This window comes from Cupressus sempervirens, chromosome 1 (assembly GCF_028749045.1).
Source record: "Cupressus sempervirens isolate cs-2001-9-10 chromosome 1, ASM2874904v1, whole genome shotgun sequence".
Classification (NCBI taxonomy): Eukaryota; Viridiplantae; Streptophyta; class Pinopsida; order Cupressales; family Cupressaceae; genus Cupressus; species Cupressus sempervirens.
This window is the reverse complement of record NC_143118.1, coordinates 686,845,446-686,869,127: the sequence shown is the minus strand read 5'-3', so window position 1 is coordinate 686,869,127 and position 23,682 is coordinate 686,845,446. Positions and strand designations below refer to the sequence as shown.

At 33.7% G+C, this 23,682-nt stretch overlaps 1 protein-coding gene across 3 annotated transcripts in view; it reads right to left on the bottom strand.

The window, feature by feature from the left end:
* Nucleotides 1-2,473: 2,473 nt before the first annotated feature.
* Nucleotides 2,474-23,682, bottom strand: part of LOC149579799 (uncharacterized) — a 35,404-nt gene continuing 14,195 nt past the window's right edge. Inside the window, exons 1-8 of one of the 3 annotated variants that reach the window (XM_089786913.1) lie at nt 10,414-11,451; nt 7,024-7,203; nt 5,081-5,179; nt 4,697-4,807; nt 4,169-4,276; nt 3,939-4,076; nt 3,401-3,772; nt 2,474-3,281 (exon numbers count right to left, since the gene is read on the bottom strand). In XM_089786913.1, the coding sequence (XP_089643039.1) occupies nt 2,925-3,281; nt 3,401-3,772; nt 3,939-4,076; nt 4,169-4,276; nt 4,697-4,807; nt 5,081-5,179; nt 7,024-7,203; nt 10,414-10,968 (1,920 nt within the window). In that variant the 5' untranslated portion in view covers nt 10,969-11,451 and the 3' untranslated portion in view covers nt 2,474-2,924. Of the gene's footprint in view, nt 3,282-3,400; nt 3,773-3,938; nt 4,077-4,168; nt 4,277-4,696; nt 4,808-5,080; nt 5,180-7,023; nt 7,204-10,413; nt 11,452-23,682 lie in introns of those variants that run through there. The other 2 variants (XM_089786922.1, XM_089786928.1) reach the window with 2 other exon arrangements.

Here is a 23,682-nt window from a genome sequence, read left to right as displayed (position 1 = left end):
TCAAACACATTTTACATTCTCATATAGAAGTTTGCTAAAATGCTTTTGGGTAGATTGTGTATCAATTTTTTTACGTCAACATTCTGGATCATACTTCATAATCCATCGTCACAATGAGAGAGTTGAAGGATGCAAATGATAAATCAAATGCTTACAAATGCTCATAAGCATTTGGGGGGAATAAAATAAATTAGATGGAAGAAATTATTTTTGCCTATCTCATGGCTATAGTATTTTAGATATTATAGTTTAGAATAATCTAGTAAAAATGTAGGCAAAATGCAAAAGCATAAATATGCTACATGAACTCTTTAACCCAATTCCTTAAAGAAATATGGTCACCTGAAATGCTATGATCATAGAATATGTAAAAAATGCTTTTGTTGAAAAGAATTTAGGAACTTCCATCAAATGCAATAGAAATGTAAATCCAACTCTGTAACCTTTTCACCATAAATAAAAGCTTTGGAATAGAGTGTGAACATCCATCACAAGATAAACAATCAAAAAATGGTGTGAGATTTTGTTGTTGCAATTGCTTTGGTACATGTGTGCAAAATGTGCAAGCATAGATGAGGCATATGAATTGTTTGACAAAATGCTATGATTGTACATGATATGCAAAATGTGGAAGCACAAACAAGGCATATGAACTATTAGACAAAATGTCAAAAAGAGGCTTGCAATTTTGATTGAAGAGTATTGACAAATGGATTTGTCGAAAAGGCTCTAGAATCTACCAACTAAATACAACTGCCATGTGTAAAACAAGACTAGAACCCTTTCTAGCATCCTCCCAACCTATGCCAAATGGGAGCCTTGGAACAAGATATAGATATCTATCAAAGCATAATATACAAATAAGTTTTAAAAATAGTTGCAACTATACTAGTAGACATGCATGCTAAATGTTACTACATATATATAATAATTTGCATGGCATACATAGTTGGAGCTAGAAGTCACCAATAAATACTGAAGAATGTCTAAGATTAAGGGGATTAAGGTAGCTCAAATAGGTTTTGATAAAGTGTACACTTCAATTAAAATCAATGAAATAATTATTGTATAGATGTGCATCATGTATATCCTATTTGTGATGTTATCAAAATTGGAACAATCTGTCTCTTTAGTTTCCACTCATAATCTCTTCCACTCATAATCTCCTTATGAGACCTTTATAACCTCCCTATGAGACCTCATTATCTCTCTAATTTTGTTATCCCTCACATCACATCTTCCCTTACCTCTTTATGAACCTTACTTTAATCCAAAACTTTGTAATATATAACATCCACAAGTTTTTATAACATGATTAGTTAGCCACAAGATGGACCAAATCCCAATACCATATATAATATGTATAAATTTTTATAGTCGATGGTAGATAAACATCCTTATAGTGTTCAACACTTATCCTCAATAGTTCAATAAATCTTTGCCGATATTTTTTCATTGATACAAATTCAAATAACTAGTCACAAATGAAAACAATATTACCTGTTCACAACTATTCATTATGTAGACACTCTCTTGAACCCGTTGAACCCATTAGGTGAACCCATTAGGTATCATTTTCCCATCTAATTATTTTTACATATTCAAACAAAACTCAAAAATAAAAACTTAGCCTTATACCAAAACTTCTAAAGCCAATTTCAAGCTATGGTTAAATGCAATAACTTTTTTTTTAGCATAGACTACTGACTACAAACTAGTGTGGAGATAAACTAAACCACTTTTCTAGAATGGTGCAAGATTAGCACACGTCATAGGATCTTCCGATATCACACTTAAAGTTGATAAAAAAATGAGTACCTCATTTTCTAATACAAGCTACGGACCTTAGAAGTCTAGCTTAGCAATTTATCAAAACATTCTTACCCATATACTAATTCCTTAATAATTATTTGACATTCAAATCTATAAATCATCTTTTGTAGTATATTCCTTTGTCCTGTATTCCGCAATATTTTCTATCCTTCAAATCTGTTAGCCTCCTTTATGGTTGTCATACTCTTCTATTGCGTTCTCTATTGTTCAACGTTCCTCAATAAAACACATTATCCTCTTAGTTGTCTACCTCGTCCTTTGGGGTAGAATTCTATCCTCACATTCCCTTATCTATGGGTACCCCTTTAACATTTGCAATGGTATTTGCCCATAGAACCATAGTGCATATCCTTGGAATCAATCTGTATCACTTCTCTCCAACACGATTATCACCTTCTTACACTCATGGGCATCAACATGTATCCCTAGACGTCTATTTGTATGGTGTATCAAACTGCGCTACAGCCTTTCTTGACAATTAATGATCTACGATCTAAATTGGCAAAGGGAGATCGTCAATTTGAGTAGCATCCGAATAAGTAAATTGACTTTAGAAAAATATCTCAAATATCAAGGATATGCCAACCATTAACTATTATAAAGTAACAATCTAGGATGTCCTTTTGTGGACCTCATCATATATAAAATACATAATGAATCTTATATGACTTTAAAAACTCCTGAAACAATAGTTGTGGCATTAACAAACAAAATACTATTTGAATTGGTGTGTTTTGGCAATGGCTCGAGTACGTTTTAATATAAAATAATTCCTCTGCATGCATCCGCTAGTTCTTTTCTTCTTTTTTCATACAAAATATATTTTTCATCCAGCTGAACTATCTTTGTCAACTACATATGCAGAAATCAGCAAAACTGATTACATATACTGGCATCTGCACTGCTGAATATGTGCAAAAAATTAGTGTGTCATCCATCGAGCAAGAATGTGATACAAAGTTATGGCAATTTGTGAGGAATAACAACTGCCATCAACCTTCCAATGACTTGATTGCAATACATCAAAGTTAAACCACTGCTGGACTTCATTAGCGTTGTAGACACTACTTCATCATGAGATGTTTCCGATTTCACAAAAGATTTGTACAAAGAATAATTCCTCCAGATTGTATTCGACTTTCAAGCTTCAGTTTTTCCATGAGGATAGCTTCATTATTCACATGTAAAATATAATCATCCTCTTGATATGTAGACTTCGCAAATTTACCATGATTATGTAGCAGCTTCACAGAGCCCTTCAGGCTGCTGCTATAATTCTGACTTCGAATTTCTCTGGAATTTCTTGTAGAAGACAAGTTGAGACTGGTATCAACGCTAGAGCATTTTTTTGAAATATTACGCTGGTAGTTGCTATCAGGGGTCCAGCTTGCACTAATATAATTGTTGCTTGTAAGATTGCAATCAGAACTGCTATTACTTCCCACTTCCTGGCATGCATGTTTCAGATGAAACATAAGGCACATAAAGTAAGACGAGAACTTTAAGTTTGAGAATTTTTGTGAACATTTAAATTAAGAAAATGTTCAAGCTTGGGACCAGAAATTACCTCGGGAAATTTATCTTTAATGGTATTTCCAGTCATAACTGCTTCCAAATCTGCTCTGCTAAATTGAGGTGGACTATCAGGATTGGTTTCCCATTCTAACCAAGGAAGAACCACACCATCATCTTCTCCCAATAAAGGAACATGTTGAGTGCTGTGTGAACATTTCTCTGTATTTTCAACTTTTTGAAGTGATTCCTGACATACTCTGGTGTCTTCTACCCTTCTGCCATGAGAAGTGGCATTATACTGCTCTTCTTCAAAGGATGAGGAGAATTCAGAGTCTTCCATATTCGGCATAGATAAAAATTCATCAATATACTTCTGTGCTTCTTCATTCAAGGACTTTGATAACTGCTTCCTATCTGCACTATTCTGGTGAGGAATGAAGGGAAACCAGTAATAATTGTTTATCAATCTTCCAACTACAAATCAAATTAACTAGCTTATTCTACAAAATCAGCAAACAACTAATAACAGGAAAGTGGATGCAAACAGTAATAAGCTTTGATAAGTAAAGAAAGAAAAAATAGATGTTTACTCTTCTCCGTCGTGATGGTCTTTCTGTTTGAGCCGGTTTTGGTCCTGAAAGCAACTCTTTCAGTATTTTTGCCAGTTCCTGGCGGCGTTGTTCTTCAACAGCCATCTCAGTTCGAAGATTCCTTGTCCGCTTCTCTGACTGAATACATAATTTTCTATCAGGGATCAAAAAACATTTCAAGCAGAGCCAACAAGTAGTGTCTAATGTAAATTTTGTTATGAAACAACCACCTGCTCTAGCTTGGATGTATAATTTTTCCTGACATCAGCACTCTTTGGCTTAGGTAAATCATTGAAACCCTTTGAAGTAGCTGACTGACTATTCTTCTGTACACCAGTCTGTAAATCCAGCCACATAGATGATTAATATATATCAAAATACATGATACTGCAAAAGTGAATCTACAAAGAATCTATTGCACAGCTTCTATTGATCCCCATTAGAAACATCAAAGTTAAAAACGCAACTCTACAAATCTTGACAATAAATGATTGATCATCAAAGTAAGCAATAAGCAATTTGCTACTTTTGCACCTAGATCCTACTTATGTTCTGGCTTAAAGACTTGGCTTACAACAACTTGCATTATTATACATCATCAATCAGTGAGGATCAATAGCTCTGAAATATAACAACAATACGTAGTTCTAAAACAAATTACAAAATTGTCAAGAATGGCTGTTTTACTCTCTTATATTTTGGCCAAATAACTTAAAACTCAAAGCAGGATCAAAGAATTTTTACCATTCTAAACTTACTTGTTTTATTTCATTCTTAAGTTCAGCAATTGCATTCCTTACTTCCGATCGCATAGCTTCTAATAAATCAGCAGCATCCATTTCTCCTGTTGGATGGTCACTCCGCAAGGACTGCGAGTAATGACAATTCTTATCAGAACTATGACAATCAGATTCACATCTAAATGAAAGAACATCAAATTACATAAGATATAAATCTAGCGAGCAAGAAATTAAAAAAATTCACATAAATTTCTTTCATAAAGGAAAAACAAAATTAGATAAACGCAACGCATGCCGACAAGATGAGATGATATCGTGTGAACTTAAATCAGACATAACTCTCCTCAAGTATAGACCTTTAACTCTTTTTGATAAGAATAAAGGATAGTTCAAAGTTCAAACCTTCATTTGAGCATACACTGCTCTTATTATTTTCTCCTCTCCCTGATCACTGTGCGTCACATCCAGACCCTCATCATCAGTCAGTGACGATCCATAGCTCTGAAATACAACACCACCACCATCACATGTGTCATGGTAAGGCACTTGTGAAAATTCTTAGATACAAATACACGTGCAAAGTTCTGGATAATATGGTCACATTTTGATGGGCAAGTTTAAGATGTCAAATGTTAATATATAAATGATGTCTTCCGAGAATCATAGGTTCATATTATGACACTACTTAAACAGATCCAACCATCTAAGAAACCGTCAGAAACTTGTAAAATAAAGCCATTGTTTCAAAACTCTCTTATGCTGTCATGCAAGATACACTAATCGGCATAGAAATGACAAGCAATATCCACCATCTTAAAACTTAAAAGTCTTAAAGAACACTATAAGAAAATAAAGGTCATCCCAACTATGGAAAGAAATGGCCTATTTATCTTGACAAAGTGTTTGATTGGTCTGTTATGTTCAGTTTTTCCTCATGCATGAGCTCAAATGCCTCTATTGAAAGAAAAGTGAGACATATAGTTCTTAGCAAGGCATGATGCCTCTTGGGATCCTCAGGTATAGAATGAAACCATGAATGACTCCCTATAGGCTATAAGCCTATATATAGTAGGTTTTGTGCAAAAGCATGAACCAGAATCCCTATCATCTATATGGGTTCACCATCCTTCCATCCAATCCGATCAACCAACTAAATCCCTCATATTACCTTATATAATTAGGGGCAATTCCACATATGAGCACATTAAGCCTGAGCTTTCTGCGACACACCTCCCTACCTCAGCTGGAATTATGAGAAAACTGCAATCTTTGGAGAAACAGCTGCCCCCAATCATATCTTTTAGGTTTTAAATTTCATACGACTTCTGGAAATTTGGACCAGGACCTTTATGTAACAAATGAGGAATATTAATCATCATCTATAAAATTATGGAAATCTGCCTCAAAAGGTAGGCTAGGTAGCTAAACTTAAGTTTGTAAATACAATGTTATTTCCAAATTGAACCACAGTTACCAGGAAATCAGGACTGCTACACATAGAGGAGATGGGCATAGATAACATTACATCATTATAAAAAAAAGGGTTGGAAATGGAAAAAAATTTTAAAAATGTCTATGTATCATATACTTTACATTAATACAAATATAACAGTAAATTGTGTGCACTTGAAAGAACAATAAATTTAATAATACTTGCTAATATTTTAAAATATTACAATAGAGATCAACAAAATTAAAGATTATTTATATTAAGTAATAATCATAATAATGGATGATTAAATTCTAAACCATTATCATCTAGAGATGGCAACCAGAGACTGAAAGGAGAATACCACCATTTTAAAAACACAGTACAAGGGTGCTCATACAGGTTAAATTTTCCATCAATTGATAGAACTTCAGTGCATGTACACTTAGGCTTCTTATTGTTCTCTCATATGAGACCATTACGACATTCCTTTACTTCTTCAAGTTCTCTTCTACATATCTGCTATATGAAGTTTTCCAACTTTCAAGGAATGCTTTCAGAAGACACACAAGGTCAAAAAGAAAATTCATCTAGAGTCTTCTACTGTCTGCGGTCTGTACACAACTCCAAGTAGCTATCATTAATTACATTTACCAGCTTATGGCTTGACTGGTCCAACTCAAATTGGAGACAAAATATTTGTACTAGCTTTGTTGTAAGTATCAAGCCAATATAATATTCAATGCACTATAAACAGAATCAGAAAGGTCAGTTTTCTTGGAAATGGCCCATAGAACACATGGGACATGACCTCAATTATAAATTAGAGATATATAACACATGAACAAACAGCTGCTAGATACCTATGAACTAGTAACTGACATTTTTCAAAGCAAGTTCAGTTTGAATGTCTTACAGGATCATTATTATAAGGTCTTGATAAATCTGTCTGACTTGAGCATCTTCTTAATCCTCGTTGAGGCTTAACAATATCCCTTCCTGATAACTTCTCAGAAATGTGTCTTTGACCATCAACAGCAACATTACTTTTCGGTCTGTTTGATGTAGCCCACTGGTATGTTGGATCCATGTCACTCTGAAATGACAAAGTGGGAGAAAAAAAATCATAGATAGAAAATGAGGCATTGTAAACACTTACATTAGAAATTTGAAAGAACCAAAGAAAATCAGCATCACTAGCACAGGAACAGTATAAAGAAATTTGTCACAATATCGTAATATCATTTGGGAACTATAATTTGCTAATAGCCAATTTTGAGAAAAGTTGAATTTTAAATTTACATAATAGTTTTTAAAAATTCTTTGATATTTCATGAAAATACTGATCAATGTTTGACATGCAACTAAAAGCATATGAAATATCAATCAACACCAGATGGGTTTTATTATCTTATATTAACAAGCTCAACAAAAATCAAGGGTCTCATTTTGGACAGCCAGAGAGATTGTCGACAGGTTCAATCCAAATTATAGACCTATTTCGGATGGTAAAGAGAAAGTGTGAAATTATATATACAATTGATGAAAGAATGAAATTAACTCATAGCAACAGCATGTTTTATATCTTACTACTTAGACATAAAAATAGCAGCAGGAAATAATTACAAATAACATAGATGCAGTTTTTGTCTTCTTAGGTGATAATGAATAAGATAAAAAAATTCAACATTGGTAAAACAATTGATCAAAATTGTAAAATGCATTGTTCAACATCACTGTCAACATTATATTGATCGAGTACTCGGTAAAACAATGCTTAACTTTAGACTGTGAGGATTAGACAAATGATATGCAAAGAAGAAAGAGTGCAGTCTCTAACATTGCTTTGCAGAAGTAACAACGATTGAGTTGAAGTTTAGCACAGAACATCCCTTCAAGGGATTGAATGTGTTCATTATTTCATACTGCCATGTGTGGGAGCTGGGAACTAACTTACAGGGAAATTTAGTTGATTAAATCCATATCACATACAATGTTGTGTGAATGTACGGACAATTTTTGACTGATTTTTTTCTAGTTTAATTCTAACAAGTTGCTTATGTGCTGGATGCACGTATAAATCATGATGCAAAAGGATGCATTCAGGGTTTAGGTTTATTGACTTTGCCCTAAGAAATCACTTATGCTGCAACATAAAAAGTAAAACTATTCCACCTTTGGACATCATCAATTAAAAATAGAGCACAGGAAAAAAATTCAAGAGCTCTAAAATTAAATTATAATCAGTAAAGATTCACCTTAACACAAGCTAACGTGGGAAAAGAGCCACCAAAAGGCTTAAAATGCCAGGACCCATAAATTTGGACCAACATAGTATAATTAAAGTTGGAGCTGTACCATATCACTTCTATGTTTAACTTGGTTATGTTGTCAGCTGCTCGATTACTCATACATTTAACCCAGGCAATTTGACAACTATCAACTCATGTTACGAGGGGTTCATCCTACCACGGATGTGCCTTTCAGCACAAATAAACTTAAAGAGTTCAGATGCATAATAAATGATGTTATAGACTCAAGAGGCTTATGCAGGTTCTGCTATGTGCACACGATGATTACACCTTGTACAAATGTAACACACTGAAGCAGAAAGTAAGCCATTGAATGATGTTATAGACTTAAGAGCCGTATATATGTCCCACGATGTGCAAGGCAGGCAATCTTAACTTATTACGTAGGTGAACCACTGAATAAGGAGTCGGGATATCAATTAAAATAATATTCTGAACCCTTTTGGTATTTGAACAAGTTAGTTCTAAATGTAACACACTGAAGCAGAAAGTAAGCCATTGAATGATGTTATAGACTCAAGAGCCTTATATATGTCCCACGATGTGCAAGGCAGGCAATCTTAACTTATTAAGTGAACCACTGAGTGAGGAGTCAGGATATCAATTAAAATAATGTTCTGAACCTTTTGGTATTTGAACAAGTTAGTTCTAAATGTTAAGAAAATTAACAAATGCAGAATCCTAATACAGAACTGGATATATGTTTTCATTTCATGTTTATAACTGTATCTATTGTATGATTATTACAGTGCACCCATACATCATGTTTAAAAATTATTAAGTGTGACCAAAAAATAAATAAAATTCGGCTCTTAAAGACCAAGTGTAAAACTAAAATCTTCTCTCTGACCTACTAAAACTTGCTGCACATCAGTCACCATTTTGAAGAACGAATCTTATTTGATTATATACACATCCAGAAGGTTTTAAGCCTACATAAAAACACCGATTTGTCTATCACAAAATATACCAAAAATTTGCCCCAAAACTCCATATATTCGGCTCTCAAATTCTCCAATTCAAAAAATCAAAGATTAGTTGGGGGCTAGTTAAGCATATTAGCATATGTGTTGAAAATCACAGAATAATTCGTATGATCATCGAAGTAGAGTACACATATAGCACAAAACTTATTGAAACTCAAACCCAATATACTACCACAAAATATGCATATCAACTTATATGTTGAAATTTATTTAAATTAAATGAAAATAACTAAGGCGTGGCCATAAATATGTGGAAATAATAAATACATATTCGAATATTGGACCAAAAACAAATTATATTCAGCTCCTAAGAATTATGCAACAAAAATTCACTCTATGCCTAGCTCAGAGCCATGAGCTAATATGATAATTAAAATACAGTCATTACAATAAAATTGGCTCAAACCCAGTTAAAAATGTTAGCCTATATGTTTGCAATGGGCAAATATCGTATACTCTAATCCTGGTTTCAAGATACCGTGAATCAAGCCCAGTGAGATCTGGCAGCTCCAGCCGAATCAGAATCAGGAAACTTCACTACCCAATATAAAAACCCGTGCAGGTGGTAAACTGCAATTCTTTCCTTCATTTTTACATTTAAATTTATGTTTTGCCATACCGAAATAAGATTTACATAATGCCTGGGACTCGTTGTAGTGATTTTTGTCAATTTTAGGCGAATTTGATTCTGGCTTGCAATTAATATCTAGAGTTAAAGGCTCTGCCGAGTCCTATCTTTGAATACTAAGCTTTGTATAACCATCAAACTGCATCCATACATCTAATCTAAATATTTTCACTTCTGCCCCAAATATCGAAGTTAAAAACAGTGAAAAACTAGCGGCAAGCATATTAACGTCTCTCCTGCCCAATAACATATGCGATCATAAAAAAAGAATCCAAGCACTTCACACAAAACATTGAAACCTTATCCCCTTTAGCTCAAATGAAGCCCTAAATCTATTAAAATCTGGCTTTATACATCATTTTCTTTAAATCAAATCCTACCTCAGAAGTGGAGTCACTGTAGTGATGTTGGCGAACCACAGACACAGAACGCTGCCTCCTCCTTCCATTATCAGAAGTGTTTGCAGTGTGATTAGAGGCACCATTTCTAATGACTGACCGGCCTCTCCTCTGCAACTTTTCCACCTCGGAATTCTTATCAGAAGCTATATCCGTCTGGTGACGCGAAACTGACCGCCCCCTTCTCGTCGCTGTGACAGGCGGGGAATCAAACGGTGCAGCGGAGCCACGCACCGTATTAACGAAGCGCCCTACATCACAGCCCCTGATGGGGCTGACATTAGAAGAGTCAGAGCGCTTATCACTAAGCTCCTCATCCTTATTGTCAATGTCAATTTGGCGAAGAACAGAATAAGCGGAGGAAGAAATCTCAGAGCTGTAGCGGCCAAAACGGCTTAAGCTCCTAGACCTCCTGTGACCTCCCGCTGGCTTGTTGCCCGACTTTGAGGGATTAGTACCTGCTCCTGAGCTACCGCTATTTTCCTGTGAACCGATTTGGGTTCTCTTTGTTGTGGATTTAAATGCGGCCGTCGCCATGCCCAAATAATCATACACCTCTTCTAGTATTCATGGATTGGTACAAGAATTTACATTAATTCCTCTGTCTCTGTTGAATCGATTCTTTTGGGGAAGAATGCCTAATATCGGTTCTTTCCTGAAAATCTTGAAAGAGACGGGAGTTGGGAATTGACGTTGAATCCGGTGAGCGATTCACGGGCAATTGCAGAGCATCGAAAGGAGTCAATAAATATGATCGCTGAGGTATTTGGTAGTAATGTAACAGAAGAGAACGCTTCGCAGTTGTTTCGACGTGCTGTAGAAGAGCCAATTTAAAATTGAGAGAGATGTGGGGCCGTATAAAGATAATGAACAATGGTTACTTGTCAGGTTTGAATGAAGAGAAAGAGAGGATGGTCCTATGGAAGAAGCTTGCGGAGTTACAAAATGTGGAGAATAAATTTGAATCCTTTTTCTTGGATTGAACGGTGGTGATGCGGCCATGTTAATCAAGGTGCTAAGGATAAGGTCCTTGGGAGTGGGGCTATTTGATAGAATTTAGTGGGCGTTGTTAGATTTGTTTGTTTTTTTTTTGGAATATTTATTCACTTGGAGGTTTTATAAAAATGGTAGTTAAAATTTTTAAGCTTCTCAGCCTTGTAGGAATGTAAAATAGTATCTTGTGTTTTCAGGAAAATTTGTATATATAGGAAAAAGATAAATTGTGATTTTATTTTTATTTTAGTGAAGTTAAAAATAAGTTTTGGAAAAAAGTGGGGTTGGAAATAATGATCACATGTTTAATACAAAGTGATATTTGATTTCATACATTTCTTTTTCTTCTTTGTAATTTCACATAGTTATTTTTTTCATTTTTATTGGTTTGTAATCTTATTTTCAAAATTTAATATAGAAATCATTATTAATAACGGCATTTAAAATTAAAGTTTAAAATGATTAAACATAATTAAATATATATGAGTGGACCAACTAGAGTTGGAGAAAGGGCATGTGGAAAAGGTGAGAGGTTAGAAATTATCCCACAAGTTTAGGCTTTTTCACTACTATTTGTCAATCTTTTCAAACTTTTCATTTTTTACCAATTTGTTTTATTTTATGTGTATTTATTGTTTGCAAGTGAATTAAGAATGTCAACACCAAAAGGAGAGAGACTTCCACAAGAGATCAAGTGTTCAATATGCAGGGAAAGTCCAAAACAAACAAAAGTGTTTTAGGATTATCTTAAAATTATTATTAATCTTCCAATGACAACAAAAATGTATGAAAAGAAAATTGATAATTATCATCAAATTACCTTCCATAAACTTAATTGATTAAAAGACTAACATAAGATTTTTAAGAAATGCCAATAATAATAACCTTTTACAATCTACAGTTTCAAATTATACTTTTTATTTTTATTTTAAATGTACATTTAATAATTTTCAATAAAAAGTTCTAATTAAACATTTTTATGATTTTCTATATCTTAATTTTTAATCTAAATTCAAAAGTATAACTTTGTTTCGTTCATTAATGTGTTGATTATCACTAATTGTATAAAAATGTAATCTTGTGATTTGTTATACCTTAACTATTAATCTAAATTATATATCATAACTTTATTTTTTATTACAAAAGTAGCAAGAGGGTGTTGGCTCATGGAACAAACAGAGAACAAGCCCAAAGGGTTGCCTCTAGTCACCATTAAAAGCACATTAACAACAAATAATCAATAACTAGTGACCAAAGATTGGGTAAAACAATACCTGAGATCTACCTCTGTCAAAGACAAAGGTTTTTATGTGACTAGACCACCAAACATGATCAACACTTTTAGAGATTATCTTGGGACAAACCTCCACTAAAGCTGCAAACTTTAACCAAAACCAAAAACTAAGGAGTAGAGTGTTCCCTTTAATATTGCCAGCATTCACCTAATCAAGGGATAAAAGAACCTGAAAGAGAGGTGCCCTTTTATCACAATTGCTAGAGAGGTAAATGACAACACACTAATAGTCACCCAAAACAAAGAGCTCAAAGAAACCATCAGGGAGGGCGTGTAGTGCATGCCCTAGTTTACATTTTGTTATTATTGTTGAACTCTTTTAGGCCAATTTATGGTTGATGATTAGTAGCATTATCTTTCAAATTATTATGTATTGTTTCATATTCAATTGATTTTATGATGAGACTACTTGGTACTATCTACTTCTTGTATGCATGATTATACCTTAATGATAGTTATTTTAGTGATTTCAGTTATTTGATGATGAGTAGATAGATGGATTATTATACATGTTTTCTTATGGATACTTACCCCTTACTACATGTGTATGGTGTGCATATATATTTTCTTTATGTATGAAGTTTCTAATGTGGTTAAGGAAGGGAGTCGTAGTCACCTGCTAGTCGGGATCTACACTATGCATCACCTCTTGTCATTGCCTGTTTAGTTTAGTATATATGTGTTTGTACATGCGTGGATTTTATGCAGATTGCAGGTATCAGGTATCGACTTCTTGAATTGCCACAATGAGCATACCCTATTGCATTATCTCAATGGTAAGAGAGGGGAGATAAATTCTTGAGTCCAAATCCTAACCTTTAAACTCATTTGTCCTAGAAAATTAGGACAAGTAGCTGAGATGTTTACCCTTTAGAATTCATCGTATGACGTAAATTCATGATTATAACCCTTTATTTTGATATTTTATATTACAATAAACGTGCATGAAAACATAAAAGAAATATAATAAAGAGTTAAAAAGTTGTGAGCAAGGAGCCCTCTCAGGTGATTGTACAATTAGTGCCCCAAATTTAGGAGAGAACTCCTTATCAGCATTTGAGGGTTCATTTTCGAGGGACCAAGAATTTTGGAGAAGGATTTTCAGAGAGAAGGTTTTGAGAGAAAAGATTTCTCTCACAATCTTTTGGGTGTTTGTGAATTGTAGCATCAGAACCAGGTAGATTCTTGTGTTTTCTTCACCCAGTTAATTATGTTATTTAAATATTTTTGTCTTCTTCGTGACTATGAAGTGTTTATCCAAATTTCTTTGTGATGAATCTTTCAATATTTCAATTTGAAATTATGGGTATGCATGTTGTTTTCTTCTGTATGCATGAGGGTTAAAAGATCAGTGAAACCCTTGTTTTGTAGATTTAAGAAATTAGTTTTAAGCTGGGAAGGGTTTCAAACAAAATGAAAATTTTAAATTAAAAATTTGAATGGTTAATCATATTTTTCCTATCAGACTGTATTTGCAATGTTTATTAAAAATATATATATTAAAAAAAATTATATTGAGGGAGTTGTTTAGAAAATGATTTTTATTTATTTATAAAAGAATATATATATATATATATATTATAGAGAGGGCGGCGGTGGGGAAACCCCACACCACCCCCCCTTACCCCACTATCGCAGCCTTTAGAGTTGTGGCAACAAGGTAGTCTATTGCCCACAACAACAGTGTTATTGTTGTCTACGGCAATAGGTAAAACTGTTGCATGCAACAACAGTATGACATTGTTGCCTGCGGCAGCAACAAAGCATGCCGACGTAGGTAAAGGCCAGCAGGCCTTCAAATAATCGCAATTTTTATTATTAATCAAATGGGTTTAAAATGAATTAACAAAATATTGGTACCACAGAAAGTCGCTAAGGGGTCAGAGGATTAATAGACTAGCTAAGTAACCTTAGAGTTAACTCATTAGTATGCCTTGTTAGTACGAAAGCATACTATTGCCGCATAGAGTCACTAGGGGGCCGGAGGATTAAAAGACTAGCCGGGTAACCCTAGAGTTGGTTTGTACGATGACACTTGCCCACTAGCAGTATAGATTTCCTACGTGTTTGTGTTTGCCTCTAGGTCTAAATGTCAATTTATCTTGGAACCTTTGAGTTAGATTACTTTTAGGGTTTCCTTGACTTTGATATTACTTTTGATTTTTTGATTAATATCCTATTTGGGACTTGAGACTATCTTCTTAGTGTGGTGGGAAAGGGCCTTTTTGGGTTATTACGTGGTCAAGTAGTAGTGTTTTTTACTCTTACCATTGAGATCCGTTCATTGTTGTTGTGGCTAGAGTTTCTTGTCTGTGTTTCCTTTCATTCTATCTTTGTGTATTATGATGGATGGTTATATCTTTCTTATGGATGGTTATATCTTTATGGTGGATGATCTTTACTTCTTGTAATGTAGTTTGTTTCATAGATCTTAAAGGGATGATGTAACCTGTTTTAAATGTATATTCTTTCAGGCTTTCATACCCTGTGACATGTACAGTGGATGATTGAGCATTCTGAATTTTATTGTCAAGAGGCATTTGAAACAAATGTATATTATTTAAATGGACTTGGGCTTATAATTATTCTTTCATGTGGATGTGGTAATTATTAGACTTAGTATTATTTAAACTTAAATGTGATTCAACGTCTTGGGATCCTTAAGGAATGTAATATGTTATGTTTGCTTCTGTATGATTGTATATTATTGCTTCCGCTACTTTATGTTTGATGTGTATGTCATTCTTCTTCTTCTTTTTAAAAAGTTTGGCAAACTTAGTAAAACTTTAGGTTAATTCTTTTGGATCCCTTGGCAGGGCGTTACAGGGCGAGCCTGACAAAGATCAACTTCTACACAACAACAACACCTTGATCATCAATCCGAGAACCAATTGTAATCTCCCTTTTTCTCCTCGATAGCAAAGGGGTCCACCTTAGTAGGAGAAATGAGTCGATCAAAAAGTTCACCAAGAAGTCATTAAACTTCCAGTCATCAACGTGATTAGTGTAGCAAGCTTAGAAGATCTCCACCTCAATAGGAGATAAATCAAACTAGATGCAAGAAATCTTACTCATCACAACACGGTTAAGAACTTAGGTTGCAAGGAGCCTATCAAACACAATAAACCCCATAAGTATAGGGCCAACACCAATCTTAGGAGCCCAAGAGAGCCAACCCAGAACATCTCCACCTCAATAGGGGACTCATCGACCTCCATAGGAACTATGGAAGGAGAAGTTGTCAAAATGTAGCAAGTCCACCTCCTACAAGACAATGTATTGTACAAAAGCAAAAGGCTAGGAGAAGCCCCCAAAATGGTAGCAAGCCAAACCCAAAGATACCATCCAAGATTGAAACTTTGAACACTATCATTATTCACCCAACAACCATTGTCCAAGAAAGTAAATAGATCCAATTGACACAAAGAGGAGCAACAATAAAAAAAACTTCACCCATCACAAAAAGGAAAACATGGGGAGCATTGAAACCTAGTGTACCAAAACAAGGGTGGCGTCATGTGCTCTAGACAAGAGTGTCCATCAAAACTCTTTATCTTGAGTAGCTAGACCAAGTCACTGTTAGTTCCCAACCATAACTACACAGCCTCTAGTATCAACCAAGCACCAAACTTGGGGAAAAATCTTCATAAAAGGCATACTTCTGACAAGAGTGAAAGATACCTCACAAGACAGAGCATGCACCCTCCCAGAGATAGTACACAGCCAAGGGGAGAGCTAAATACGGGAGCTTGTACAAGATAGCACACAACTAAGGTGAATGCAGAATCAAGTAAACCATGGAAGACCCATCATCAAAGTCAAGGACGAAGTGCCAACTATGATCCATGTGACCTCACATAGCCTTCACCCACTAGAAGAAGAAGGGAGAGCCTTCACACCAGTAGAGTACAGTCACCCTTCCCCCTAATGCCACCAATGTTTTTCCTACTGTACTAGTTCTAAAATTCTCTTACAATTTTGAAATTTTGAAAATTAAAGAATTCAAATATTTAAATCTAAAATGCTATTAAAATAATAATTGACAACATAAATGATTATAAATTTTAAAAATCACTTTTCCTCTCATCATGTTTAGGAAAAAAACTATAATTCTACTATGTTAAGGAAACGCAGGGACTAACAATTTATGTATATCCCAAATGTATTCCTAACTATGTGCCCAACATAACCCGACCCAATGTTATATTGTCACATGTCTTGGATTTTGGAGATTTATAATATTAATTACTTATTTGGTGAGTTGCATAAAATTAAAAGGGACAAAGTGATTATTGGGTTACCTACCAAATGGACTAATTACGAGACAAGAAATTCGATCCCATTTGTGGGGTATCCATAAATCAATTTACTCATGAAAGACTCATTTTGCATCTTTCTTGGGTGAGATAATATGTAACTATGAAATAATGGCATCTACAACAAAAGTAAATCATTATTTCTTTTCTTCTTAAAATATGATTATCCCATTCTTTTCTTGGTAAATGGGTCATTCTAGGCTTTTATATAATTGCATCTTAAAGTGGTTAATACTAAATTAAGACCCATTTTAAGAGGATATTGTTGATAAATTTATATAAACAAGAAGTATGGAATTAAGAGATTTAGTTCTTGAGTGGGGATAACGGTTCCCTGATTTTAATATGTGATTTTATTTTAAAATATTTTTAATTAGATTTTAGTGTCTTAATTAAATGGTTTTCAAATTCTATTTTCTAATAATAAATTATCTTATAATTATATTCTATTGTAATCTAAGTTTTAGGAAAAGAAAATCATAAATTAAGATCTAATTTAACAAAATATTGTTATTGATGAAATCATGTAGACAAGATAATAAGATTGAGAGATGCCATAATGGTCTACTATTTAAGTGAGACTAGTGGGGACTAGGTTGTGTGACTTTAAATCCGATATGCCTAATAACAATTTAATTTAATATATTTTAGTGTAATATATATATTTTTTTAAAAATCATATATAAAGAATTTTACTAAGCACTTTTTAATTGTGATAATTTGTTTGGGAGATTCTTATTTAATACAATTTATTTGCAAAGGTATTTGTTTTATCAAAGTCTTTATCAATATATGATTTTTGTATAGTTGCAATCTCTTATATTTTCTATTATGTTATAATGATTTAAATATCTTCTCCTTCTTTTACTATATTATGTTAAAAGGTGTCTTGTCTATTATTAGTCTATTATCCACTAATATTAATTACAATTTTGCCACATACTCTCAATGTTGTCTCGTATATTTCTAGTAGTGCATCCTCCTTGTAGATCCATTATCTTATCTTCTTGTATCACCTAAATCTCCTTATTGTCTCATTGTCTCATCATCTTGCATTACCTATACCCATGTTTTATATTTTGTGTCATCTTCTTACATGGCATACACATTGTTATTGCTACATGGTCTCATTGTCATATGTTACCCACAAGTCTATTTCATGCTTTCTTAACTAAAGTAACAACACCACTTATACACACCATTCTAATAGTATGATATACCTAAATAAATTTATATTAGTTTCAAACACAAAAACCAAATAATCTTACCATTTAACTATAACCCTATTAATAATATATTATACATATTAAAAAGAAAACACTTCAATTTTAAATTTGAGGGTTTGCATTTTTTTGATTGATAATAAGAGTATTTGTTTTAATATTGAAAATAGAATACATAGAGTTGTATTGCTAATTAGAGGCTAGACAAAATCCACTCACACCATCATATTCCCTGACCCACCAAGCTACCCATGCATGAAAGATTCATTAAAATATCACCATGACCACAACCCAACTAGACTCAAAATGTGATCATACATCGAAAGCCCAAAAACCCCTAACACAAACATTTAGAACCACCAAGACCCACATATCAGTTGAACCAGTTGGTTGCATTCTCTCAAGTAAAGTTGGGGATTTCACCACTCAAAATCGAATAAGTAGACACACTATCGCTTGTAGCAAAACCACTTGACACCTTAGCACGATCACCCAATAAAGAAACATCCACCCTCATGCATACCTAGCCGAAGAAGAAGATCCTCACGTCATTCCACCACCATGGCCCTACTCAACCAACAAAGAGAAATATGCCCCTCAGGTATGTTAGCACTGCCTGAACCAGGCATGTCAGCTCCTTTAACACCCATCTTGTGATGTTTTAGTGGAATATGCCTTCGAACCAACAAGTGACCATCCTCTCCCACCAGAGGTGAAGATTTTACTAGTGTCATTTTTGGCTTCCTCGTCACTCCTTCACTTGACAATGCATGTACCTCTTTAAGGGATCAAAGGAAAAAATCCAATTTGCACCACCCCATATGAGCTATTGGGAGGTGAACCTTAGTAGGTGTGTTGGAAGATCATATCAATAGGGGATGCAACTCACCCATATCACCACAAATCATCCTCTATGGTTGCTGCCCCATATGGATACTAACCCCCAATTTTGCCCTACTCACAACATTTTCTAGACCTACACCCTATTTTGGCTCTACATAGTCTCTTGTCATGCTTAAAACCTCTGGCTTAGAGTTAGCTACCATCAAGGCAATTGCCAAAAATAGAGAGGAGATGTTGAGATTTGACCTAGTCCTCCAATCAAACACTGGGTAATCCTTGCCAAATAACAGCTTCAGAACCTCCTAGAAAAGCTCATCGTCAAGCTTGTAAACATTCTGCAACCATTTCACTATTATTAGACCTTCAAACAATGGAATTTTACCTGTTGTTCTCAGCAAAAAATTGGCTTCCATCTTTGAACCACCTACACTTTGCTCTAAACCCATATCACTTTATTTTTGACAATGCATGGAAAGTGGGTCAAACAAGTTTTTACAACCGTCCACCAAAGTCACAAAAAGATTCATTTTCTAATGATATCTTCCATTGTTGCGCAAACTAGCCTAAAAAATTCACACATGCCAAAGACACGAAATCAAATTCATTTTATGTCAATCTCGCCTCCATTTGTACATGGGGCATGTGCCAAGGACACTTAATGCCTTGGTGGATCAAGATCACATAGGGTGATATCCCTAAAATCTTCAACAAGTACTAAGTTGTCCTCATTTACACCTAGCATTGATAATTTATCTACCACATCATTAGACTCCCTTAACATATGCATAATTATGAAATCATCTAAGTCTTCCAACAAACACTAAATTTGCCTAATATGCTTATTCAAATACCAAGTTTCCATCTCTCCTTTCGCTAAACCATTAACAACCAATTTTAAGCCCCCTCCACATCAATCTTGTGTGCCTCAACTTCAGACCCAATAATGCAACTTCTACTACCGCTAAGCATTATGTTTAGTTATTCATTCTATTTGCAATCTTTTTTGCTACCATTGCCAAAATGTTACCATCTTCACCTCTTGCTACTGTACAAATTTATGAAGCTCCCAAGTTTTATTTTGAAGCAACATCAAAGTTGATTTTGATCCAACTTGCATCTGACGACTTCCAATGAACCATTTCTTTGACATTTAGACAAGGATTAACCCTCAAAAACACATTTACGAGTAAATTTTAAAGGTTTACAATTAAACTAATACTAGCATTATACTTGATGTTTACAATATTTTGTAATTATTTCTTTTAATGTAATTTATGAATTTTAAAGTATAATATAATTATATTCTAAATGAAATAAAGAATGGGTTTATATATAAATTAAATGTATTTTAAAGAGTTAAAGAAAATTGGAGAGTCAAAACACATATTAATAGGCAAGTAATTTTTAAACCATATAACAAATGTGTCCCTCTCCAACATCAATTGAGAGACAAATATTGTTGTTGATTTCATAGCAAATCAAGCTATTGACCAAGATTAAAGCAATGTCATATGTCATAGTATCAATGGGTGGCTTGGCTTCATCGAACTTATGAGTAAGGATTCCCTAAAGGATAGTGCAAAATGATCTATACCCATCAATAAGTTCAAAACCATCATAGAAATTGACAAAAATCTATGATGAAAAAAAAATTGATTCAAAGATGCAACCAAATCACAAAAGTAGAAATGATGCAGGAGCATCTTGGGTGTAAGGGGAATCTTGCATCACGTAAAAATATTTCTACTTCCAACTTTCCAATTTTATGTTTCCAATAAGGGTTATTCCTATGCAGAGTTGCTATTCATAGGAGCTTGCTAATTTTAGTAAGATGGTATTATGTACTCAAACTATTCTAATATCATATGTGGAGGTTTGTCTTTGACATATCAACTTTCCAGATGCGTTTTATTGTCATATCATATGTATTGGTGAAGTTATTACATATTTTTGGTATGAACTTTGGCTATCCAAACTTCAAGTTCAGCAATGAAGGCCTAAATGAATATGAAAAAAGGTGAAACCATTATTGAAGGACACTTCTGTAATTCTCTATCATAGACTTCTAGTCGAGGATTTCAGAATGGGGTTATAATAGCCCATCGGGTCAACAATTTGCCAGTTATGGTCTCTAGAAGTGGACCCATCCGAAAAAGTAATTTGTAAATTGTTTGGAGACAATCCTATGTGTTTAAGTATAAATAATATGAGGTTGGTCGGCCTCAAGGGTTAGGGCTTAGTGTCTAGCACCTTCCTAGGTGGTAAAAAGTGTCTATTTAAGGAAGTCTCATAGGTTATCTAGGGTAGTTAGGGTGATAGTCACAACTCTAGTTTGCAGACTATTGTAAGGAAGGTGTCCATGTGGGTTTGCATGTTGTAATTTTGTAATTCCATATTTGCAAAAATAAGAAGAAACCCATATTTTGTTCTCTCAATTTTTGTTGTTCTTTGTTTCTATCATGCGTTGTCATATTAGGGGAGTACCCTTCATCAAGAAACAAAGCACAACATAATCTTGAAGATGTAGATTTCTTAAAGCTAGCATAACACCCTTGAACACGGAGTTGTGTCTATCTTCTAGAGGCTTTAACAACCACCTCTCAGATTCCTTAAGAGAAAACAATATGATTTATATTCATAACAAAATGGCCAAAAAGACTGGTGTTTGTTGTAAATGCTCGAAGGAAACACCATATGTGTGTTTTAATGGACTACTTAAACATCTAGACAACCCACCAAATTAGGCAACCAACATTTGGACCCAAGAGAAGGGGCGTGTGCATTATGGAAAAATATATACGTGATTATTTACCCTTATAATACAAGTTATGGGAGATATTGTGTAGGGAGTAAACATTAGAAGAATGATAACTTCCTAACTATCTTATGAGGTTGCGTTGAATAATGCTCACCAAGTTCAAGTGAAATTCCACATTGAGGAATCCAAGTTGTTTTCAATCTTGAAGCATAATACAAATAAGCGGAAATTAAATAAAAAAACATGGACCTTATTTAAGAAAGGAACTATCAAAGCCAACATGTTTGAATTGAATTACTTCTTGGCAGAATAATAAGATCTCTTTTCTTCAACTTAGCTAGCAAGGATTATTGAGTTCAACAATGGAGTCAGATTATTATATCACCAATTGTAATATTCTAAGGATCTTTTATTTAATTATATATTAATAAAGGGAGCGACCTCTTTATAGTCACATTTTCTTGAAAAAAGAGTTGAAGATAATAATTTAAATTTAATTTTCTTTTATTATTTAAAGAAGTATAATGCTCTTTGTCAAAACTATTTTGAAATTCTATATTTAAAGTTTTAGAGTAACCGAAGATGGGAACACTTACACACACACACACACACATATATATAACTTAACATTCTTGAGAATCCAAACATGTCAAGTAGACCAACACATCCCTTGGTGATACCATATTAATTATGGTTTGGTTCCAATTATAAGAATTTCATTTCACTTTCAATTTGCATGGAATGTGATGAAGGCCAAATAACCACTACATTTGTTAAAGTTGATTTGTTGAAGTCATCAAACATTTGCATATGCATCTTTAGTCTAAAAATGTCTAAACAAAGAATTATTTAGGTGACTATCAATTTTTAGATCTAGTTCAAACCCAAAATTATCATATCATTTAGTAGATGCATCTTCTTACTAAGTCTCGTGGTATGACTTACATGTGCAGTAAATATCTAGAACCTTGCCAAAACATTATTCTTTTAATCATTTCCCTGAGATCTTATATCTTAACTACCCCTTGTATTTACATTACTATACTTCAAAATATTTCATAATTTATCTTCTTGTTTTCTCACCTTATATCATCACTATTTATGGTATTCCTCATTTTTTTAAGTTAATGGATCCTCTTTGTGCAATGCTACTCCTTTATTTGCCTCTTGAAGGCCCCACTATGATGTTGCCAAAATAGTTTTCATAATAACTTCCTCTAAACAAATGTAATAATTTTAAAATATTTATTATAACTTATCAATATCTAGATCTCACTTATCACACAACTCAAAGAAATTCACTAACTTGCAAACTTAGGAATGAATTAGAGAGATCATAATTTAATCTCCTAAATGAAACAAATCTTTTTTTTGTTTTATACCTTATATACACAACTTCTAAGACTCTAGTATTGGTTGTAATGAAATAGCTTATACATGAGATAATAACATAAGAGATACTTTTCTACATAATAATTAATTAGAAATATTAAGTTGATTTGAGGAATGAAGAAGAACACAATTCATAATATGATCATCACAAACTTAATTATCTATGTATGATCATATGAATTGTCATGGATAATTTAATTAAGAGTTAATCTATAGCTACAAGTTGACTACTCATACTCCTGCAAGTTATACGATTAAGGGCCTAGTAATTTCAAACAAATTGGCAAGATTGTAAATCAATATTTTCAAGAAAGATGACATTATCTTGGGCACACCCATAGTCCCCAATCTCAAAATTATTGATTCAAAGTTAACAATCCTAATGGTGAAAATTTTGGTTTCTCATGTTAGGAGTACTATTATGATCTTTCA